The sequence below is a fragment of the Stigmatopora argus genome, chromosome 22, assembly GCF_051989625.1.
Source record: "Stigmatopora argus isolate UIUO_Sarg chromosome 22, RoL_Sarg_1.0, whole genome shotgun sequence".
In the NCBI taxonomy this organism is placed as follows: Eukaryota; Metazoa; Chordata; class Actinopteri; order Syngnathiformes; family Syngnathidae; genus Stigmatopora; species Stigmatopora argus.
This window is the reverse complement of record NC_135408.1, coordinates 6,390,698-6,411,777: the sequence shown is the minus strand read 5'-3', so window position 1 is coordinate 6,411,777 and position 21,080 is coordinate 6,390,698. Positions and strand designations below refer to the sequence as shown.

The following is a 21,080-nucleotide window of genomic DNA, read 5'->3' as shown; positions in this document are numbered from 1 at the left end:
ATTTGCTGCTCAAGTCGGACCTCTACAGGTGAGATATTGTAATTACACCCATGTTCCAAAGTGGACTTTATTCAACCATCCCTACAAGATGGTACTGTATACCTCTTCTCTAAACTATAACTAATACTTATAAGTACACGAATTGATTTCATGCCATGTGCCCAATGGTATAAAAATGTTTATTGCCTTTACAGCAGAAATGCGTCATCGTTTGATATATTGAACCCAATACATTACATATTTTTTTTATTAAAATGTATATTTTTGATAAAGTATGTAACCTAATATTGCCAGGACTTTCTCTTTAAATGATAGCAGTTTATACAGTATATTGCGCATGACTTTTGACGCATGCGCAATGTGTAAGTAGAAACTACGGCCGTCAACTGGGAAGCTACTTCTCCGTAACACACTTTTATACTACTCTTCTGGTGTGTGTTTTTTCATTCATTTATTACCATTAGTTGACAATAGCTGACTGGCAGTGATGAGTTTTTTTGGTTTTGGTCAAAGTGCGGATATCGATATAGTTCTCAATGATGCCGAAACGAGGAAGAAAGCTGAGCATAAAAGCGAGGACGGTAGGAAGGACAAATATTTCCTTTTCTACGACGGAGAAACGGTGTCGGGAAAGGTCAACGTGACACTCAAGTACCCTGGAAAGAGGCTGGAGCACAACGGCATCAAGGTCGAGTTTATTGGCCAAATTGGTAAGCGATCGGTGGGCCTGAGAATCGAGAAAAGGGAGCGAGTCTGGTCGGTGATGGTGGACTATTGATAGCTATCGCTTGGAGTTACATCGCGTGAATTTTTTAAATAACTTTTGGGATAATAATATTGCAATAATTGCTTATATGGGGAGCTTTATAAAGTGTGTGGGATCTCGTGACAGGCGGAGTGTACTAGCTCGTGGGTCAGCTGACAAAAATGACGTGTAATAACTGGAGTTGCAATATTCATTTTTATGCCACACCACTAAGTATATAAGTCGAAATGTTGTTGTTGTTTTGACCCTTAAACATAAGCAATTGAGGTAGCTAGATGTTCTGTTATATGTACACGGGAGTTAGTTTTCAAATGAAGTTTACTCGTAATAATAGTTTTATTTTTTCATGACGAAGAAGTAGTAGTATTTCAAGAAGCGCCACTATTCGTTGTATATTGAGATACGTACTTTCTTTGACAGGTCTGAGCATAAATATCTTAATTAAAAGGTCTAGATAAATGTTGCGCGCTCTGAATTAATAAGGACGCGCGTCGTCTCTGGTCGGCCATTTTCCGTCAGGGGATTTGATAAAACAACATGAGCAATGGAGCATGTACTACATTGAAATATTTTCCTCACTTTTCAACCGATTTTCAAACGGTTTGGTTGTTTTTATTGACCTGTGAAATGATGTAAATACTTATAATTATTCAAATTTATAAATGCATATATTTTGATTTAAAAAAATATATATAGCCATAATCTGAGCAATCTTAATGTTTTTTTTCATCAAATCACTCTCTTCCAGAGCTTTACTACGACAGAGGAAACCACCATGAGTTTGTGTCTCTAGTGAAAGACTTGGCACGGCCAGGGGAGCTCACACAGTCGCAGACATTTGACTTTGAGTTCACACATGTGGAAAAGCCCTATGAAGCTTACACTGGCCAGAATGTCAAATTACGGTGAGTCCTACTTGAATGCATTGGCTATTGTGTGCCAATTTTTGCACTATACTAATCTGTGAATTTGATAGATTTTTTTAAGGATTTATTATTGTGGTGCTTATTAATCTATTACATTCATTCAAAAGTAAGAACAACATCCCCTTATACAAGTGGCCGAAATGAGTTTCCTCAGCAGAAGAAGAAGATGAGATGACATTTTAGTGCATTTAATGAATCTTCTACATTGTGGAAAGATCCTTGACTGTCCTCATTTTAACTGTCTACATTTGTGATAGGTATTATTTTCTTTTCATAATGCGTCCTCTGTTTCCAGTTATTTTCTGAGGACCACCGTAAGCCGTAGACTCACTGACATCACCAAAGAGGTGGACGTTGTCGTTCACACGCTCAGCACTTACCCTGATATCAACTCCTCCATCAAGATGGAAGTAGGCATCGAAGACTGTCTACACATAGAGTTTGAGTACAATAAATCCAAGTATGACCATGGTTTATAACTTCCTAGATATTGTACGTTGTTAAAATGGGGGTGACAATATATTCAACAATTTCAGGTCACTTATTTTATTTAGGGTTTTTACTGGTCATGTCTTTTTTGCAGGTACCATCTCAAAGATGTGATTGTAGGCAAGATTTACTTCTTACTCGTGAGGATTAAACTAAAGCACATGGAGATTGACATCATTAAACGAGAAACAACTGGCACGGGGCCAAACGTCTACCACGAGAACGATACCATTGCCAAGTATGAAATCATGGATGGCGCGCCAGTCAGAGGTCATTTGAAAAGTTTGTTTTGCAGTGGCAGATAATAACGCTACTACGTGCAGTATATTTATGCATTTTGCCTACGTGTGGTTCCCTTTATGCAGGAGAGTCCATCCCCATCAGGCTGTTCCTAGCGGGCTATGAGATCACTCCCACCATGAGGGACGTAAACAAGAAGTTTTCGGTGCGCTACTACCTCAACTTGGTACTCATTGATGAAGAGGAGAGGCGATATTTTAAACAGCAGGTACCACTGCATGCTATAGGTCAAGCTGACGTTGTTTTTGTGGCGTTGGAATAATTCTGATACAAATCTTTTACAAACTTGACATCAGTGAATGGCATTTTCTGCTGCATGTATATGTATGTTGCAGTAGAGCACCTGTGTCAAAGTGGCGGCCCGGGGGCCAAATCTGGCCCGCCGCATCATTTTGTGTGGCCGGGAAAGTAAATCCCGAGTGCTGACTTTCTGTTTTAGGATCAAATTAAAATGAAGAGTATAGACGTATATTAAATTTCCTGATTTTCCCCCTTTTTAAATCTATAATTTTAATTTTTTAATCATTTTTTTCTGTGTTTTTAGTTCAAAAATCATTTTGTAAAATCTAAAAATTTATAAAAAGCTAAAATAAACATTGTTTTAGATCTATAAAAAACTGAATATTCAGGGATTTTAATCCAGTTCTTTTAATCCATTTATAAAAAATATATACAAATATTATATCTAAAATGGTCCAGCTCACGTGAAATCAAGTTGACGTTAAAGCGGCCCGCGAACCAACCCGAGTCTGACACCCTTGCAGTAGAGGGACAATGGTAAAATGTAACACAACAGATTAAATAGGCATCTGTTTACATATAACCGTTTTTCAGATAACTATAGCCTAAATAAAAACAAAAGTTGCACTGGAGTATAAGTCACCGGCCCAGCCAAACTATCAAAAAAAAAGTGTGTCTTATAGTCCGAATAATACAGTAGCTATTTATCGCCAACGAGTTAATCCTACATTTAAAAACCCAATCTTTTATACTTGAAACCTGAAAGTTTAGGCAGCTCTGTATTTTATTCAGTTAAAGAAACACGACGATGAGTCACTTCTACCTTTAGTGGAATTACTAACCCACTCGGCTGTTACATCGTTGTTGTTTTTGTATTTTTATTTTTTAAAGAAGCATTAAAAATGTTGCAGGAAATCACCCTTTGGAGAAAAGGCGACGTTGCGAAAAAGAGCATGTCTCATCAAGCCATTCTCGCCTCTCAACGCTTTGAAAGCTCCTCTAATGCCGCAAAAAGTCAAGCCGATGAAGGGGATGGCTGAAGTTGGGAATATTATTTTTTATTTTTTGTGCATCACGAGAGAATGTGCTGTGCTTATTTACTGCGAAAGCGTGTGTCAAGGGAACATTGCAAGGTTCTTTTGTACTTGCGAGTTATTATTTGTTATTTTTGAACAGGTTTGATTTCCTAGCTGGATAGAGTTTACCAAATGGAGTCTTATTTTACAATCAAGGCCATTTTTCTAGAGTAAACAAAATACACACCAATATAATTCAATTCTTTTCCACTAAATTCTTCCCGCTAGGATGGAAGTGATAAAGATGTTATCTTTCGCTGGAGATATTTTTATACATTCCAACAGAAATGGCTACATTTATTTTTTTAACAGTATCAGATCTAAGCAATGCCTTACCTACTGCCGTGTAGAAATACCTAATTAATGCCTTATCTACTGCCATTTATAAATACTTAATCAATGCCTTACCTATTGTTGTGAATGTGTATATATGTGTGTGTATATATACACATTAAGCAGGAAATGAAGTTAAAATCATATACATGTATTTTTTGACAGCTTAAGGAAATACTCTCAATCATGTTCTTTCTTAGCGTTTTATCCCCCGCAGTGGTCGTTTGAATTCAGTCAGCAAACATTAATATATAATATTTCATATTCAAAATTGGCCTATAAATTCAACACACTGTGATAAGCAGTAATCAAAATGTACTTTCGCACCATCTGTATAGACAAGCTTTGAGCGTCAAGAAAGGTTTTTATAGCCCACTTTTTTTCCTGGTTTGAAAGATCAAATTGCGTTACATACGCGAAATCATCTATACTTACAAAAATGAACACATTGCTTTCATTTTAGGGCTTTTTAAAGTAAACTTTCTGAATTGTTAGTTGCAGCTCCATTATGTGTTGCAATACAACTGTTTTCATTGACTTTTGCTCCCTTTTTTCCCAATTTCTGTTCCCATTCAGAAAAAAAGACGCACAATAGTTGATGGAACTGAATGCTTATTTCATTGCAGATTGTAATTAGCAGCATCTATTTTTATATTTCACTCTATTCTTTTGAGTAAAAAGGCAGATTTTACCAATGTTTCTTTGTTGAATGTCCCACATGACCTGTGGGTTATCTATATTGTTAAAAAAAGACCTACTTTTGGGGGTATTATCAATGGAAATCTACTAGTTTGAGATACACTTAAGAAATAAAATAAATTCATATTTTATTGTTGCAGCTGCTGGGTTGATTTCATCATGATGCTTTGGTCATTTTCTACAATTTAACTGTATATTTTAAAGCAAAAAAATCCCAATATGCAAGTATGATTTAAAAAATACAGGCAATATTTTTTTCTTTTTGACCGAGCCTCCTATTTGGCAGGGAGCCACCTGGTGCCAAACTATTATGCATTAATTTACATTAATTTCCAGGGAAACTGCAATTGTTACATTTGATAATCGAGTTAAAGGTATATGCAACCAAAAAGCAAACTAACACTGGGACAATAATTTGTCTATATATGCTTTATAAAATGTTTCAATCTCTGTTTCCCTTGCCCCACATTTGCTCACATCCATTGCCAGGGGCCATCATTCATAAAAGTTAATAAATGTAAGTAAGGCCCCGAGTCATCAGGAGGCAAAGCTTTGCCTGCTGTGTCGCATCATTTAGTATTGCTGCAGACTCATCTCCTCAGTACATGATGATTGTTTTTGCATAAGCTGCTAAACCTTTTTAAAAGGGAGATTACACAGCCGGAACAGACCACAATACTATCTGCTGACTGCAGTTCTTGCAGCTGAATTTAATACATACATTTGTAGTAAATGACGTGAAATGTGTTTATTCCTGGATGACTGAGTCAGTCTTCCAGACACAAAAAGGGGGGGAAAGAACATAAAAAATAAAAAAAGACCAGTTTTTTTTTTTCTTTTTCTTCTTCTTGAAGTTACCAATCAAAACAACTTTCTACTGTCTTGGAATTGGCAAAGATCTAAAAAGCTATTTTTCGCTTTTCCAAATAAAAAACTGGTTCACGGTATTCCTGGGAAGAGTCGCTTGTTTTTATCTTCAGATGGGGGCCTGTAAATGTGTCATAAGAAGTAAAACAGGCACGTCCCCGTCTGCTTGTTACAAGTATCAAGTACCACTCAAGCACCTTGTTCCCCTGTCAACGTCATTGGGGCTATCTACACGGATGCTCACTGTGCCTTGTGCAAGGAGCTATAGAATAGAAATTGACTTTTTATTCTTTGTATACAAGTAGTATAGCAGTAGTAGTACCCCAAGCATCTCACCAGTCAGAGAACACAATGAACTAAATCCTTTATTTGCTGTTTCCAAGACTGTTTGTGAGTGTTCCCCATGTCAGCCAAACATTGAGAATAATGCAGGAAAGTGTGAAAGGGTTGAACAGTTTTATCATGTTGAGAATGTATTCAATACAAATTATAATTATTCCACACAAAATTAAATTGGGCGGCCCAGTGGGTGAGTGGTTAGCGTGTCAGCCTCGCAGTTCTAGAATGCTGGGTTCGAATCCAGGTTGGTTCTCCTCTGTGTGGAGTTTGCATGTTCTCCCCCGGGCCTGTGTGGGTTTTCTCTGGGTGCTGTGGTTTCCTCCCACATTCTGGAAAAAAAATGGGAGGCAGATTGGATACTCTAAATTGCCCCTAGGTGCGAGTGTGAGTGTGAATGGTTGTCCGCCACCGTATATGATAGGCTCCAGCACCCCCTGCGACCCTTGTTAGGATAAGCGATTCAGAAAATGAATGAATGAAAATGAAATTGAGTCCAGAACTCATCATAAAAATATTGTCCCAAGCTATTCAGTGTATGAAATACGTAATTGACATATTATTCTTCAATTAAAACCTAAGTCATTAATAGTACATATTTGTGCAAATTTCGTCGCACTCGTATACGCCATGGATTAAAGAAAATTTGTATCAAAGTCAGACTTTGATACTAGTATTTCCGACTCTCCCGAAGGCATCACTGGCCGCTGGTTTGCGCTGTAATCACTTTCCTGCTTGTGCTCGGCTCCCGTTGTTAATTTGCACATGGAGGGAGCAACCAAACGCTCTTCTAAATGTGGAAAAATAGCTAACCGTCAATCAAATGAAAGGAAGTTTAATTTTAATTTTAATATACGTAGTTTGACCAAGGTACGCTGCTATCTACAACACCGGGATTGGACTAGAGTAGACATTCCTGGTGAGCTGCTGGGGAGTCTTTTTGTTTAGTGGAGGGTCGGCGCCGTTTCTTTCAAATCGTTAGGAAACATTGAATTAAGATTTAAAAAGCACCCTAAGACCCGTTTTCAGATTAAAGACAAGATGTGGACAAATCCCTAACACGGTGGAAAAAAGAAAAGGAAAAGACCAGACGGAAGGGAAAGCTAAACTCGCCATCCGACGGTGGTCCTTAAACGCCACATGATCGACACGCTAACCTGAGGTACTTTTGCTTGTGCAGACTCATGTTTATGTTATTTCTTCATTTTGCAGGTGTGTCAATGATGTTTATATCCATGATATTGCTCTATTTTAATTCAAATAGTGTTCGTAAAGTAGATCTATGATCTGCTTCAGTTAAATGGCGTGCGTGCCTCACTCGTGGTATTGGTTATATGGGTTGACTAAATTCGGCCACCAGTGGGGAGAAGATCCTTTTCATTCTCTGGCTTCTGTTTTGCTAAATGTTATTTTTGAATAATTATTTTCTGATCGCAATGCTGCCTAGCAAGTTGTCTGATAGGCAACAAACAATGTGCAACCTATTCTGAAGAGTGCCCCCGACGGTAGGTGTCATCTTTCATGTTCACAGTACTACAGAAGAAATTGTAATGTTTTTTTTCTTTTAATTTGTATTTACTGTTTTCACATGCAACTTAAAGTGCACCAAACTCAACCAAAACCTCTTCTAAGTTAAATAATAGATATCTAATTAATTAAAACTGGGAGAATTATATGTTAAGGTTCATGTTTTATTGACGTTGACAGTGCTATACGCTCAATCTATTTTAAATAAATTGAAGACAAATGATCTTGGGCAATACATTGTAGATTAACTCTTCATAAACGACACATTAATGGTAAATCAATAAACATGAATCAAATTTGTCCCAAAATTAGCTTATTTCTGTCAACAGTAACCACCCAGAAAACAAATTTACCATTAATGAATTGAAAACTTTTATTTCTATTATTCTGACTCCTAAATAACTCGAATTTGAGAGTAAGTCGATAACCCAAAATATAAAATACACTTATAATGTACGTACAGTGCTAAACGGAAAGCACCCTGCATTATTATTTCACCATATAATTCAATATACATCACACAAATGTATATCATTGACAGGAAAAAAACAAATAATTATTTCACCAGAGAAATGGGAGTTTTTTGTCATGGATGTTAAAGATCATTTAGAATGCAAACGCGAAAAAAACCCATACGCCAAGCGTGAGAACATTTGAGCCACGCCTTGTGATGACCTCACATCAACGGTCGGATTGCACACAAGGGTTCGTCAGCAAAAGTTGATCCCTAAGCAGATATCGTCTACCTGCACTGGACAGAAAACGGTCTTAGAATGAAGTGTCATCCTTCACCACTTTGCGGCTTCAGTACATCACGTTTTGTTTTTTTTAAATCAAATGATCAACTCCTCAGCAATCTCTCCAGAAAGCTCTTAACAATTCTGATTTTTGGATCCAGGTGTGTTGGAGAAGGGCCACATGGAAAACAGACTAGACTACAGTTGGTGACCCCTGCTTTAAGCCTCCAAAACATCTAGCATACCAACACCTGTCGCGAATAACAGCAGTCTTGCAGAGTAGTTGACAAGATGCACTTGATCGTGTTGCGCTCTTAGAGTCACGGTTCCGTTCGGAGTCGGCACCACGGAGTGTTTGGCTTTTATGAGAGAAAATAAATACGTGAACTGAAAGTTATGCTAGCGTTCCGAGCATGTCGAAGCTCGAAAACAGTGCACTAGGGACTATTTGCTATCAAAATAGAGTTGTCATATTTCTAAATTGAGCACATAAAACCTAAAATGGCATGCCATACCTCAAGTTGCAAGTTATTTTGTCCATTTTCGCACCCTTAAACTGAAGCAAGACAAAGATTAAGTAGGGCCGGGTGATTTCAGATCCAGATCATAAACAGGGCAAAAAATAGGTTGATATTGGTGATCATACAAAAAAATTATATTGTCTAATAAATCCCTCCCTAGTTGAAAGACGCATTTTTGTGAAACTGTCCCAATCTTTCAAAAGTTTTCTTCCCTCACTCTATCCTCGAAGGCCATGCACAAAACCAGTCTTTATCTATGTCCCCAACCTTTGGATACTAGTGCATTGTGAAAGTCTAGGTTCCTTTCTTTATGTTCTTAAATTATGCGAAAGACTATCTGGGCAGGCTTCAAAAGTTCCAGCATACAAGCAAAGAGTTGCAGGCTTTCTAATCCTAGTGTGAAAATGCATTTCCCTTCTGGCCCCCTTTCTGCCTCGTCGCCTTAAAGGGTGCCGTGACATCCCAATAGAGGTTTCGGTCTTCCGTAAACAATTCTTGGCTCGGTGGCGAGTAATGAGATCAGAATTGATCAAAATGGTTTCCATTCATGACTTTTTCAGACAATAAGTTGATTCAAAGGCCCCGTATCACATGTGCACGTACTTTTTATATGTATCTATTAATGCAAAGTGTTATTTCAAATGACTAGATTCCCAAAAAATGGCTTCAGAGAACTTTACCAAATGTAACGACCTACACAAACAAAATTCAAATTGAGCTGCAATGCAGCACATTTCAGGTCTCTTCAGTGTTTTTGTCTGGCTCTTAAACCTCACACCATTCTTCTTTGTATTCATGTAATGAAAGGGAAGTGAAATAACAAGGTGACCTTTCTGACATCCATTCTCCAGAGAGTGAATGTTATACAGGAAAGAGAGCAAATGATGACACAAATTAGATAAAAATCCAACCTCACTCATCTACCTATTCAGTTTTTGGATTGGGATGGAAAGTAATTGTATTGATGTCTTAGACAACAGGTTGCATTCTGCTCACTCGATCTTATGTGATCAGAAATCGGGCCCGATCACATCATTTTTGGAGGAGCAGAATCGGGTTAAAAAAATTGGGCTTTAAAAATGTATTTTTATTTTCAATTATGGGTATTTTTTTTATTTTTTTTACTGGATATTCAGTTTTTTACACATGTCTCCATCACCGGGCATAAAAAGGTTTCTGTCAAACATCCTAATATTAAAGGTTTATTGATTGCCTGTACTTTAAATGGGCACAATCATCTGGAGAATGCTAAGAGCAAAGTTGTTGCCAATTCCATTAAGAACTGAATAAGAAGTGCTGTGGTGATGTCATTGTCTCATTTGCATATCAATGTATGAGAATATTTTGCTTTCAAATGAGGTTTCGGGTGTTGACAAGATGGACGGAGTATCACTCATCCTTTCCTTGTTAGAGGTGGAGGGCAGTCAGTTGTTTTTTAACAAAAGCAGAAAAATTAAGAGAATGAACACATTGTCGTTAGGCATTGGCTGCAGAACAGTATTATACAACAGAAAATCTTTGACATCACTCTTTAGGCCCAACACATTCAGAGCAATCCGGTGGAAATCTACTCAACTGTCATGCACAGTGCAAGGTTGCATAAAGCGGCACAAAAGCTCAACAAATCATTAAATCAGTTAAGTACCTATCTAGGTTTGTAATCTAGATGTACCTGCGGCTTGATAGATTGTCACTGAAAATGATGGATGCAGTCTGTGAATGGGGCGATTCTTTGCCAACTGCTTGTCCGATATCTGCACTCTTTCCTTAGTTACCTATTTTGTAGAAATGTGCTTCTGCTTTGAAAAGTGAAGAAAAAGTATTACAATACACGATATTGTACGTGTTGTTCCTCGGTGACTCATTTCATTCACCTTCTGTCATGGCACTTGATGTCGGATGGGTTTAAGCTTGGGCAATTTCGCTAAAAAGTCAATAAATTGTCTCAATTTTGCACTACGGGCCGCCATGCCCTCACTTGGATGGTCGTAGCTGCAAAACTGTTTGCATTACTGTCATTCAGACCATGGGATTAGTGGAAAGTTATGATTGCAATTCAAGAAAATAGGCAGACAGATGGATAAATGACAGGCCACTCGATATGTTCCCGAAAGTGTAGGGAAAATGGATTGTAGTACAACAGTTGTAGTACTCGTTACTCAAATATGACATATAATAGCAGTGTTTTTGACACAACAAACAGTTTTTCCAGTATACATCTGCAAAATTACAATAAAATAATAGTACTTAATTGTTAATAGTGGTTTTATTTTGGAAACTGCTGTTTGTTATGGATTTTCTGCTCTGACAATCACAAGTTCTGGCAGCAATGGTGGCTGTATTGACAAATTTGAGTCGTTTTAGGACGAATTAATAAAAAAGCAAGACATCTTTGTAATCAAAAAATGTTTTGGTGATTAGTAGAGAACTTTTTTGTTTATGGGGCGTTTGGCAATCAGAGGATGGTCACAGTGACACCGGAAATGTCTTTCTATGAAACATAACGGCACATTTGAAGTTTTGGGCCATGTTAGCTTGCCCCAATTTTGTCAGCATTAAGTGTTTTTGCTTTTCTTTTTGCAAAACAACGGACCATTCAACATATTAATCTGGTGGATGATATTAGAAAGATTAGGTAGAAAGCGCCATTGGTATTTATATATTCAATTCATGTTCATAGGTAGAGAAGGCAGCACAGGATACCAAGCAGTCCAACCAATTCATGCATACATTGATGAAACTGTTGACTTATACATGATTTTGATAGTCACAATATCCATGCCTTGAATCAGTATTTAACCATTATAAACTCTTTCAGCAGGGTTTTTTTATCCACAGACTGTAATTGAATTAATGCATTTCTTTTACTTACCAAATTTGCAATTTAAGTGTTGGTCACACAACCAGCCCCCCGCCCCGCCATACCTAATTCAGCATCTTTCCTTTTGCATTCATATATCTGATTTATTTAATCTAATCGGTCTCTCTCTTCAACTCAACCTTTTTTTTTTCTTTACCTTACTCTTTTTCTCAATTGCTCCCCACCACCACCTATTTTACTAGCAAGCTCCATATCTCTCTCCCCCTTGTTTAATCTCTCGCTCTTTATTTCTCTCTCTCATTATTTCTCTCTCTCTTTTCTTCCACCTCTTTGGCAGGCTACACATTGCAGTGAGTCAGTATCATGGAGGCAGGCAGCGGGACTGCCGCAGCGGTGGGTGGTGCAGCACTTGGACTGCTGGGAGCCACAGCCACGTCCAGCCTTGACATCTTGGACAGGTAAGTTGACTGTAAAATATACATGTGCACCACATAAAAGCCTGCAAATCTGACACCAGAGTGAAGCTTCGAGGGAGATTTGTGTGTGTTAGAAGAAGACCACACCTCACATTAGGCTTAGCTTCCACATGCTAGTTTGTTTGTAGTCTGCAGCGTTCATAGCAGCATTGATGTGCATGTTAGGCGGCCACTAATTAAGAGGCAGATGCTCTGGATGTGTCAGTTTGCTGTTTGTGCCGGTGTGCACACGCATGTGCTGGAGTGGCCATGACACGCGAGTGTGTTACTTGGCTTTGTATGTACATCAAGGAGAATTATTATCAGTATATGCATGCAGCGGGGGATGAGGTGGAGGCGGAGTTATTGCTTGACATGCCTGAGCACAGCAGCTGAGTTGGTGAACTGAATTTGCACAGTCACCATCCCACCTCCTGATTAGTCGCCGCCCACATCCCTTCAACCTGTAGTACCTATGTGACAGGTGTTAATAACTGTTACTTCTGGAATAGGGCTGGGATATTCTAAGTTTGAGATCATAGATCGGAAAAAATGTAGTTTGACCTCAGATTTTTGAGCCGCCGTTAACTGGAAACTGACCTGTTTGTCAGATGGTGAACAGGACCTTAAAAAAAGTCTAATGTTGATATGACTCCCCAGTTTACAGCCCTATATATTTAACTAACCTAATTCTTATATACAATAAAATGTGCAAGTTTGCGGGCTGTTGTACTGACAGCCATCAGACACAGGGTGGGCTCTATGGAGGTTTTTATTTTAATTTTTTAAACGCTCTGACCTGATTGGTGTGATTTCCCGCTATCATGTATTAGCATGAGCATTCTGGCTGTGGTGAGTCTAGCAGGATATTATGACAGAGATTATGCATGTATTAAAGAGCTAACCAAATTCCCTAGGTCAGGGAATTGATAGAAAATACAACAACAACAAAAGAAATAAATTAATGGATAAATGTGATTTTGACGGCTTGTCTAAAAACACTTGGGATGTAAAAACAATAACTTGATTTGATTAATTAGTGGGCATGATTGCATATTTATTTATTTGATAGGGACAGTGCACATTAATGAATGCTGGAGCTTACCCCTAGACTAGGTAGGGGAAGTACACTCTTAACTAGTTGTCATTCAATCGCAGGGTATTATTTCCTAGATCTTAAAATTAGTTTTTGTGGTCCAATTTTTGCTGTCCTGCTGCGGATCGTGCAGCAGCAGATGGGCTCCATTGAAAATGAATGAGAGGGCTGCAATGTGTGAGCATGGCCTCAGGCAGTTCCAACAGCATCAACAAAAAACTAAAAGTTCAATAAAAACCTCTTATCCTTTTTTATTTTAAACTAGTTCACATTGCTGAAAAAAATCTACTTTCAGCCATTGCCATTTAATGTGGGTTGTCTAATCTAATGAACTGCAGCATTAAAAAAGCCTACTACTTGTCGTTGACTTTAATGAGAGTACAGATTATCGACCTCTTAAGAGTAGTACTATTTTACTTTTTCCCTGTCATTAGATAGTTTGTTTCTGCAAAAGTTTGTTTCAATAGTGTAAATATAAATAATATCATATGTCACTTTTTGGTCACTCAAATAATGCCTTCAAGAAAAGCACTCAAATACAACCTGAGCCCAAATTATTTACACGCACGTATACACTACTTAAATTTATGTTACGCAGACTCGTAAAATTTCAAAAACATCTCTGTGACAAACAAGGGTCATGGTTAAAGAAAATTTCTCGGATTCCTCAGCATAATATAAATATTCTGTGAAATATTAGGTTAAAAAAGTATCAAAATAATTACTGTAATATGTTTGATCCATTCAGGGGCCTAAGATTTGGACGGCTTCCGGAGGAGGACGATTTTGTGCCTGAACTGGCTCTTATACATCCCAGAGAAAGACCGGATTGGGAAGAAACCATCAGTGCCATGGTGGGACACACAAATAGATTGACGTTTACTGAAATAGACACCTCTGATTATGTTTTTAGCAGTGTTTTACTGTGTTTGTACCTTAAAACACTTTCTCCAGTACATTATCTGTGAAGACAATGTGGATTCCCTTCAGACTAATTTAAAACATTCAAAAAGATGGTTATTGATTTTGCACAAATATGGATTTACTCAAGATGTTTAATGTTTTCTCGATGTTGGATTTCATTTCATTTTATTCCAGCACCATTCATTCATTCATTCATTCATTCATTCATTCATTCATTACTTGTTCTTTAGTAAGACAGTTCATAATTTTCTCCTGATCTGGGTATAATTGCTTTAGTTTGTTGCAAACAATGGTAAACATGTAGGATAAATAATACCATTCTTATTATATACAAAGAAGGAACATTCATTCCATTCGAGTGAGTGTCAGGTTTAGATTTGACTTGTTGTAACAGTATAGTGAAAATGAGGCCGTCTCCATGGTAACATGAAGACGTGGTTTGGATGTTGTTGGAGTCTGATGCGGGTGCCTGCCTCTGGGCAGAATCAAGAAGCCCACCGTGCTAATCAATATTGAATTTAGAGGCCTTCCCTATCTGATTTGTCTCTATTAAACATTTGACAGCATTTATTATTCATATCTGGTGGTTAAACGAAGTGACAAAAAGTGTTCTGCAGCCTTGCACATTTGTCAAATCAGCCCTGTGTTGCGTATACACTGACAGGCAAAACATTGTCGTTAATATTTTCCTGATCAATTTTCTTCCAATGGAAATCCAAGATCCACGGACCAGCCAACCTCAAATTTTAATTTCTCGGAGATGAAATTGGTTTATGTGTCATTGAAAACCTATGCGTTTACTCATTGTTTTCATCATGCCAAAACGTTCACTTTACCAAATAGACCAGTGTGACTCATTTTGATTTCGCAATTGACTGCTACTCATCATTCTTGCAATATTTTAAGCAACTTCTTCGATATTGTTTTGACGCTGGTCAGCTCCAGCACGGTACAGCAAATACAATAAGACTATGAGAATGAATAAATAAAAACAATAGATAAGAATGATACATTCTGAAGATGAAAGGATAACTCGCTCATCCACCTGTGTCAGCGTTGCCCCTGAGAAGACAGATGCATATTGTTTTACTGGCTTTATAAAGGGATTCCTGGAAAACAAAGAAAGAATGAAAACATCTGCTGATCAAGCTTCATGGCCTCTCTTTGATCAACATTTCTTTCATGCACTTCACTTGTTCACTGAGTCTCTGTGGTTACCTGTGTCTCATCTGAGGATGCGTTATTACATCGAATTGCGATTTGGAAATATACTGCTGCCTCAATTCAAGGATAGAACATGCTTAGACATGTTCTGATCATGTGCAAGTCACAGAATTACACAAAACTTAGAGAACTTGGGGTGTTTTTGCGTTGCCTCCGCGTTTTGTGTGACGTCCTTTAAAGTGGGAACCAAAACAAGGTTTAGTTAGCCAGTGTTGCCCAAAGTACATTAGTTAAATTGAAAAAAAAAACTTAGTTTCCTTACTATCCTAAAGTATGCGATATGATTTTTTTCTTTGTTGAAATTGTTTTTTTTTCTTCTCTCTAATTACTGTCCATGTTTTTTTGTGTTATTCCCACGTTTAATGACATTACCAATCAATGAAACTTACTTTTTTTGTCCTTATTATGACTGATTTTCAGGCGAGAAGTGCCGAGATCCCTGAGCTGCGAACCGAGCCCCTCATGCGCTCATGCAGCAGCAGCACCGCAAGCATGAAGGTCAAGAATGTTAAAAAGTTAGTAGACACTCCCCTACAAAGACACCGCAGCCAGCTATCTCCCTCACTCCTTTCTGTTCATGTCGATTTACCCTTGTTTGTGTGTTATTTGCTGTCTCTTTTCACCGGCATGGTTTCCCCTCCCTATATACACTTCTCACTTTTTATGTTTGTACCTTGGACTTGCTCAAGTGTTCCAACAAATTAGTTCCTGACCACCTGTATGTCTCTTTCGTTTAGACTTTGTTTTACCAAGGGCCACTTTCCCAAACTGGCAGAATGTGCTCATTTTCATTATGAAAACGTGGACTTTGGCGCAATTCAGGTAATTCCCATTTGATTATTTTGCTTTTTACTGTTTGAATAGTATTATAAAATTTGAAATGTTTTAATTAATTCTATTTTATATACTGAAAATGACATCAATTATAACTCCGCTGACCGCAACGTGTAACAGAGTCGGACATTTCTCAGATTGTAAATACATGCATTAATAACTGCAGTAATAACACTTTAAAAAAATATATATATATTAGTAACTGTAGGCCAACTATAGGCTAATGAACTAATTTCACATGTGGAGTTCCTCAATGGTCCATTTCATATCTATATAATTATCTTTTATAATTGTTGATAAATCTGCCTATTACCACTGAAAGAAATAGCCAAAATCATGGCCTTTTATCCAAAAAAGACTTGGAAAAATGAATCCATACATTAATTTTCAGTAGATTGGACTATATTAATGGGATATTTCCAGGTTTTCATTCCAAAATCAGAGAAATTTGCAGCTGATATAAAATGTCGGTCCCCGTCCTTACAAATACGTATAAGGAAACTGGACCATATTACACTGGATATGAAATTGTTACACTGTAATTGTCTCTTCCTGTCAGCCAAAGGATATGCTGGTCTATGAAACACAAGTACATTCTCGATTTGTTTGCCCCCTTTGAAGAATCTACACCCCTAAGGTTGTCTGGAACCAGTCTGCTGTCTGTTCCAAGAATAAAAACAAGCAGAGTCAGGCAGTATTTCAATTACTATGTGCCTCACCTCCGGAATAAGTTACCTGAAGGCCTGATGTGCACTCAAACTGTTAGCTCCTTTTAAATCAGGTCTAAAAGCACTACTGTTTACCATAGCATTTTAATTGCCAATAGAATTCAAATTTCATTTTTTTCCCATATAAATGAACTAAATAAAAATTAATTCGTTCCCACCCTCTGAAAAAAACACCATAAAAAACAGGATTTTACAATGAAAAAACAGTTTTATTGGTTGAAATTCACCATCTATTAACAGAGTGACAAATAACTAGTGGTTATGATGTTTAATAATAAAATGAGATACAAGACAATGCGGCGTTCACGGATAGGAGAAAGAATTTGTCTCATATCTCAAGGTAAATATTTGCTCGGAATAGTATATCAAATTCCTCATATGTCGGTGCACTCGTATGTCAAGGTATTACTGTCGAAGTGCTGAACTCATTCTTAAGAAAGCTTTGTCTTGTCTGTATTCTCAACATTATTCTCAATATAAACAGTAAAAGTCAACTTATATTTAATGTTGGCATGTGATTCAGCTGAAGATCTGCGCGTTGAGGTTTTTTTTCTTGAAAAAAACTGTAGTAGACTAGTATGTTTATACATACAAGGGAAAAGTACATCTCTCAATGAGACTGCACAATTATTTCGGCGGTAGTTTTTCTTTTTTGTGGGCAATCAGCTGTCTCATTAAAACTGACACCTTGTTCAGCCTATTATGTCGAACACTTCACTGTTTAAGGGTGCATCCCTGATTTTATGTCTTAGTCGCACGCATAGATTCTGACATAATCTATTCATGTCTTTGCACTTCATTTTGTCTGTATTGGTACGACCAATCCATCTTTCTATCGATCTCCCCCTCCATCAATTTACGGCTGAGCACCATGACACAATATGCTCCGACGGCTCACTCACCTTTTTCCACACAAAAGCCCAAGAGTGATGCAAATAAATGAATTCCCTGTAGTTGCTGAGATCTAATCCATCAAGTGCACAGTGATGGCCTTGACAATTACAAACGTGAGTTTAACCCAAAGGTCAGACAGACTCCGATTATTTTTCACTCATGATTGTTGGGTCTGTCCGTCCACACAAAAAAATGGAGCACTATTGACTGCAAATAAGATGGTAAACCCCTGTCACGTGTTCTCACACAAGGCATGTGTGGATTTTTCTTGCTGTGGATGATGTAACTGGTTAGACCCGCACTGCCCTGGTTTGATGTAACAAAAGATCAGTTGGATTGCACTCATTGATCCGTCCCTCCGTTTTTTTTTTTTTGCACGTGCCTCAAACATTCAGTCGATTCACCCTTCCCCTTTATTGCGTATTCTTTTGAATTTGCTCTCTCAATTGGAAGTGGGTGGGTTAAGTGAAACCTGGCTTTTTTTAAAGGGATTGATTTCTCTTGAAGATTATATTTTTATTATTAGTCATTCTTTGTAAATGTTTACGCGCACACTTTTCTTTTACAAGGCTAAGTATTCTGGTAAACATTGGTTAGATATTAAAATTGATTTAGTTGAGACATTCCTCAGTATTTTTGGTCCTTATTATTAGTCATATTCTTTATCATGTTTACTTTTTGTTCAGCACGCAAAAAAAAAGACTGCAAGGATGTTAACTTTTGTGCTTGCTTACAATTTCCTTAAATCTTCAAAGTTGCCAAACTACTTTAGAAACATCACTGACCAGACATGTAAATGAATTCCAGATATTGCTTTAAAAAAAAAAAACAACGGATACATTACAACCAGTTTTGCAAATACCACAGCCATCAACATACGGGAGGTTCTTGGTAGTATTCATGAATGGCTCAAGGGGGCAGTCTACTTATTTCAAATTGGAAATGTGGGATTTTACTATAGTGATGAATAATTGAATGCTAAAAGCTTTCTCAAGCCCAAGTGGAACGATTGCTCCACTTTCCTGGGATTTGTCAAAAGTCAAATCATGTTTTTGATATCTCTTTTCCTCTTTCATCCTTTGGGCATCACAGAATTGTTGCAGTGTTTAATTCTAAGTGCATCACTAGTGAATTATTTTTCTGCTCAAGAATCTTTTGCTTTCCCTACAGCCACTTAAATCTAATTATTTTACATTTTAATCAGCAATGGGTTAAACATTTCACCCCCTTTTTTAATTAAAAAAAGGAATTCCCTCCTTTTGTGGTGAAATGAACGCAGCAAACTTGTATTACACACACCAAAGTCAGCAAATAACCACTTTTGCAGGTTTCAGGTGGCTGCCTAGTGACCTCTTCGGTCTCATATATCCTCCTCAGTGTCTGTGACTATTTGCATATATTTCACCCAACTCCCAAGCTCCAGCCCTTTGTAATTTGTAATTAAATATCTATGTGGATGGCATAATAAGTTATAGCTGCTGATAGAATCTACAGTATTTTTTTGACATTTGATTTCAGCTTGAAAGCACAGTTGATCTTTGTGAGATAAAGTGGACTGTCTCTTTTAGTTGGTGAAATGAGTAGGTCATTGCTGCATGAGATTTTGCTTTCGACATCAGTGTCAGGTATAATTACATTTAAGCCTGCAGTAGATTTTGGGTTTTTAGACTTGCACGGTATACGCCGTTGCTGAGCGCCCTGCAAGAAGGTCGTTAAAGGGAGAGGAGTTTTTATGTGAAGCAAAAAAAGAGAAAAGTGCACCCAGCCCCTTTTTTCTTAAGTTTCACCCCCATTTGTCCACTTTCTCCTTGCGTGTACTTGCTCCATCCATCCTCGCTCTTTGTCCGTGGAATGTACAAACCAGGGAGGGAAAAATGAGAGCAGCGGGGGGAGGGGTGAACTCGCATGTCAGCCCCCCCAGTCTGAAAGGAAGTACGGAGAGAATAGCATGTGCGATACCAAACACACGTGGTAGAATCTGCAGGAAAGAAAGCCTGTGAAAGTTGTTGTTTTTTGTTTTCTTTTCTCTTGCTGATTTATCGGGATGGCCAGATTTTGTTGTTGGTTGTTAAGAGCGCAGCAAAAGAAATCCTGAAAGCAAATGAAAGAAGAATTCGGGTTTGGCCATCACAATGGAAGGATGGCTGCCTGAGTCATGAAGTGGACCATTTCTATATCAACTCACTCCGTTTAAATCTGCAAGTATTATTCTTTCCTTCTCTAAATGCAATGCAGAGAGAGTACTGTTTGTGAAACAATCGGAAGCGCTAACGTTTAGGAATTGTGCTTCTGAAGGGTGAAACTAGGGTCTGTGAAGGGATGAGAAAAGGACACTGGAGACAGGTGTCGGGCAATGAAGGAGGGGGGAAGTGTTGGCGTGAAGCGCCACTGTATGAAGGGAAGGAAAGTGGGGTGGCAACTAAGATGCCAAAAACAAGTTAACCCAAATTTGACATTGCTATGAGTACTAAAGCATTGTTGTTCTTTTTATTGTTATTGGTGTGTATGTAGTAGTGTGTTTGTTGATGAGCATACAGATTTAGGCACATAGGGATTTTGATACTTTTTGAATAAGTAGGAATTTCTGGCGGAAGATGGAGTCACGAAAATGGATCTTGTTGTCGGAGTGCTATTTGATCGCATTGTGATTCTAATGTGGACCAACTACTGGGTGAAAAAGGAGCACTTGTTAGCTCATAATGTTATTTCCATTGGGGATCAAATTGCTCTTTGGAGCGGTCTTGTGTTTATGGTTTCCTGCACCACTGGAAATGGCTGTGTATCTTTAGAGTAACCTTTAATAGTGTGTGCTGTTTAGGGTGCAGTTGTGAGACAACCTGCTTGCATTTTTTTCTATTCCCTTGTTGAAATCTCATTTCATTTTCTAGGGTTTTTCTTCGTTTTTTTATTTTATTTTTTATTGTGACATTCTATTGATCTTTGAAGTCAGTTAGCAAATTAGCTCAATCTCGACTCAATAAATGTTCTCATCTATGAAAATAACTGCAAAGGTAAACAAATATTGATGTACGCAATTATTTAATCTGCGGACAAGAGGTTGATTGATAGTTTTAAGTAGTAGTTTTAGTTTTAAGTATTCGTATCCAGCACTGAAATGTTGACATCGGTGACTACTAACAATATAAAATGCCGATGCCATACGCATTTCTCCAGATTTTGCTTCATGGCGCCATAAAACCACAGAAGTGAGTTTCTGATGGCATGTAGAGTTAGCTATGATGTTCTATAGATTTTTTTAAACAACATGGTCATTGAAACAGTGGTGT

The 21,080-nt window shown here is 37.8% G+C and overlaps 2 protein-coding genes across 6 annotated transcripts in view; both read left to right on the top strand.

Moving 5' to 3' along the window:
• The first annotated feature begins 355 nt into the window (after positions 1-355).
• vps26bl (vacuolar protein sorting 26 homolog B, like) lies at positions 356-4,958 on the top strand. The gene is made up of 6 exons (XM_077593013.1): positions 356-710; positions 1,515-1,671; positions 1,988-2,152; positions 2,276-2,451; positions 2,547-2,689; positions 3,633-4,958. Exons 1-6 carry the CDS (start codon positions 488-490, stop codon positions 3,759-3,761), a joined length of 993 nt encoding a protein of 330 aa, XP_077449139.1. The 5' UTR covers positions 356-487; the 3' UTR covers positions 3,762-4,958.
• Positions 4,959-6,752: 1,794 nt separating this feature from the next.
• Positions 6,753-21,080, top strand: part of arhgap32b (Rho GTPase activating protein 32b) — a 33,945-nt gene continuing 19,617 nt past the window's right edge. For 2 of the 5 annotated variants that reach the window (XM_077591871.1, XM_077591867.1), the window contains exons 1-5: positions 6,753-7,194; positions 11,976-12,096; positions 13,938-14,043; positions 15,758-15,852; positions 16,075-16,159. In XM_077591871.1, the coding sequence (XP_077447997.1) occupies positions 12,002-12,096; positions 13,938-14,043; positions 15,758-15,852; positions 16,075-16,159 (381 nt within the window). In that variant the 5' untranslated portion in view covers positions 6,753-7,194; positions 11,976-12,001. Of the gene's footprint in view, positions 7,195-7,519; positions 7,538-11,880; positions 12,097-13,937; positions 14,044-15,757; positions 15,853-16,074; positions 16,160-21,080 lie in introns of those variants that run through there. The other 3 variants (XM_077591869.1, XM_077591868.1, XM_077591870.1) reach the window with 3 other exon arrangements.

Coding starts and splice junctions, on each gene's coding strand:
- vps26bl (XM_077593013.1), top strand. CDS start 488: ATGAGTTTTTTTGGTTTTGGTCAAAGTGCGGATATCGATATAGTTCTC. Junction 2,153..2,275: donor TTTGAGTACAATAAATCCAA/GTATGACCATGG, acceptor TCTTTTTTGCAG/GTACCATCTCAAAGATGTGA. Junction 2,690..3,632: donor GGCGATATTTTAAACAGCAG/GTACCACTGCAT, acceptor AAAATGTTGCAG/GAAATCACCCTTTGGAGAAA.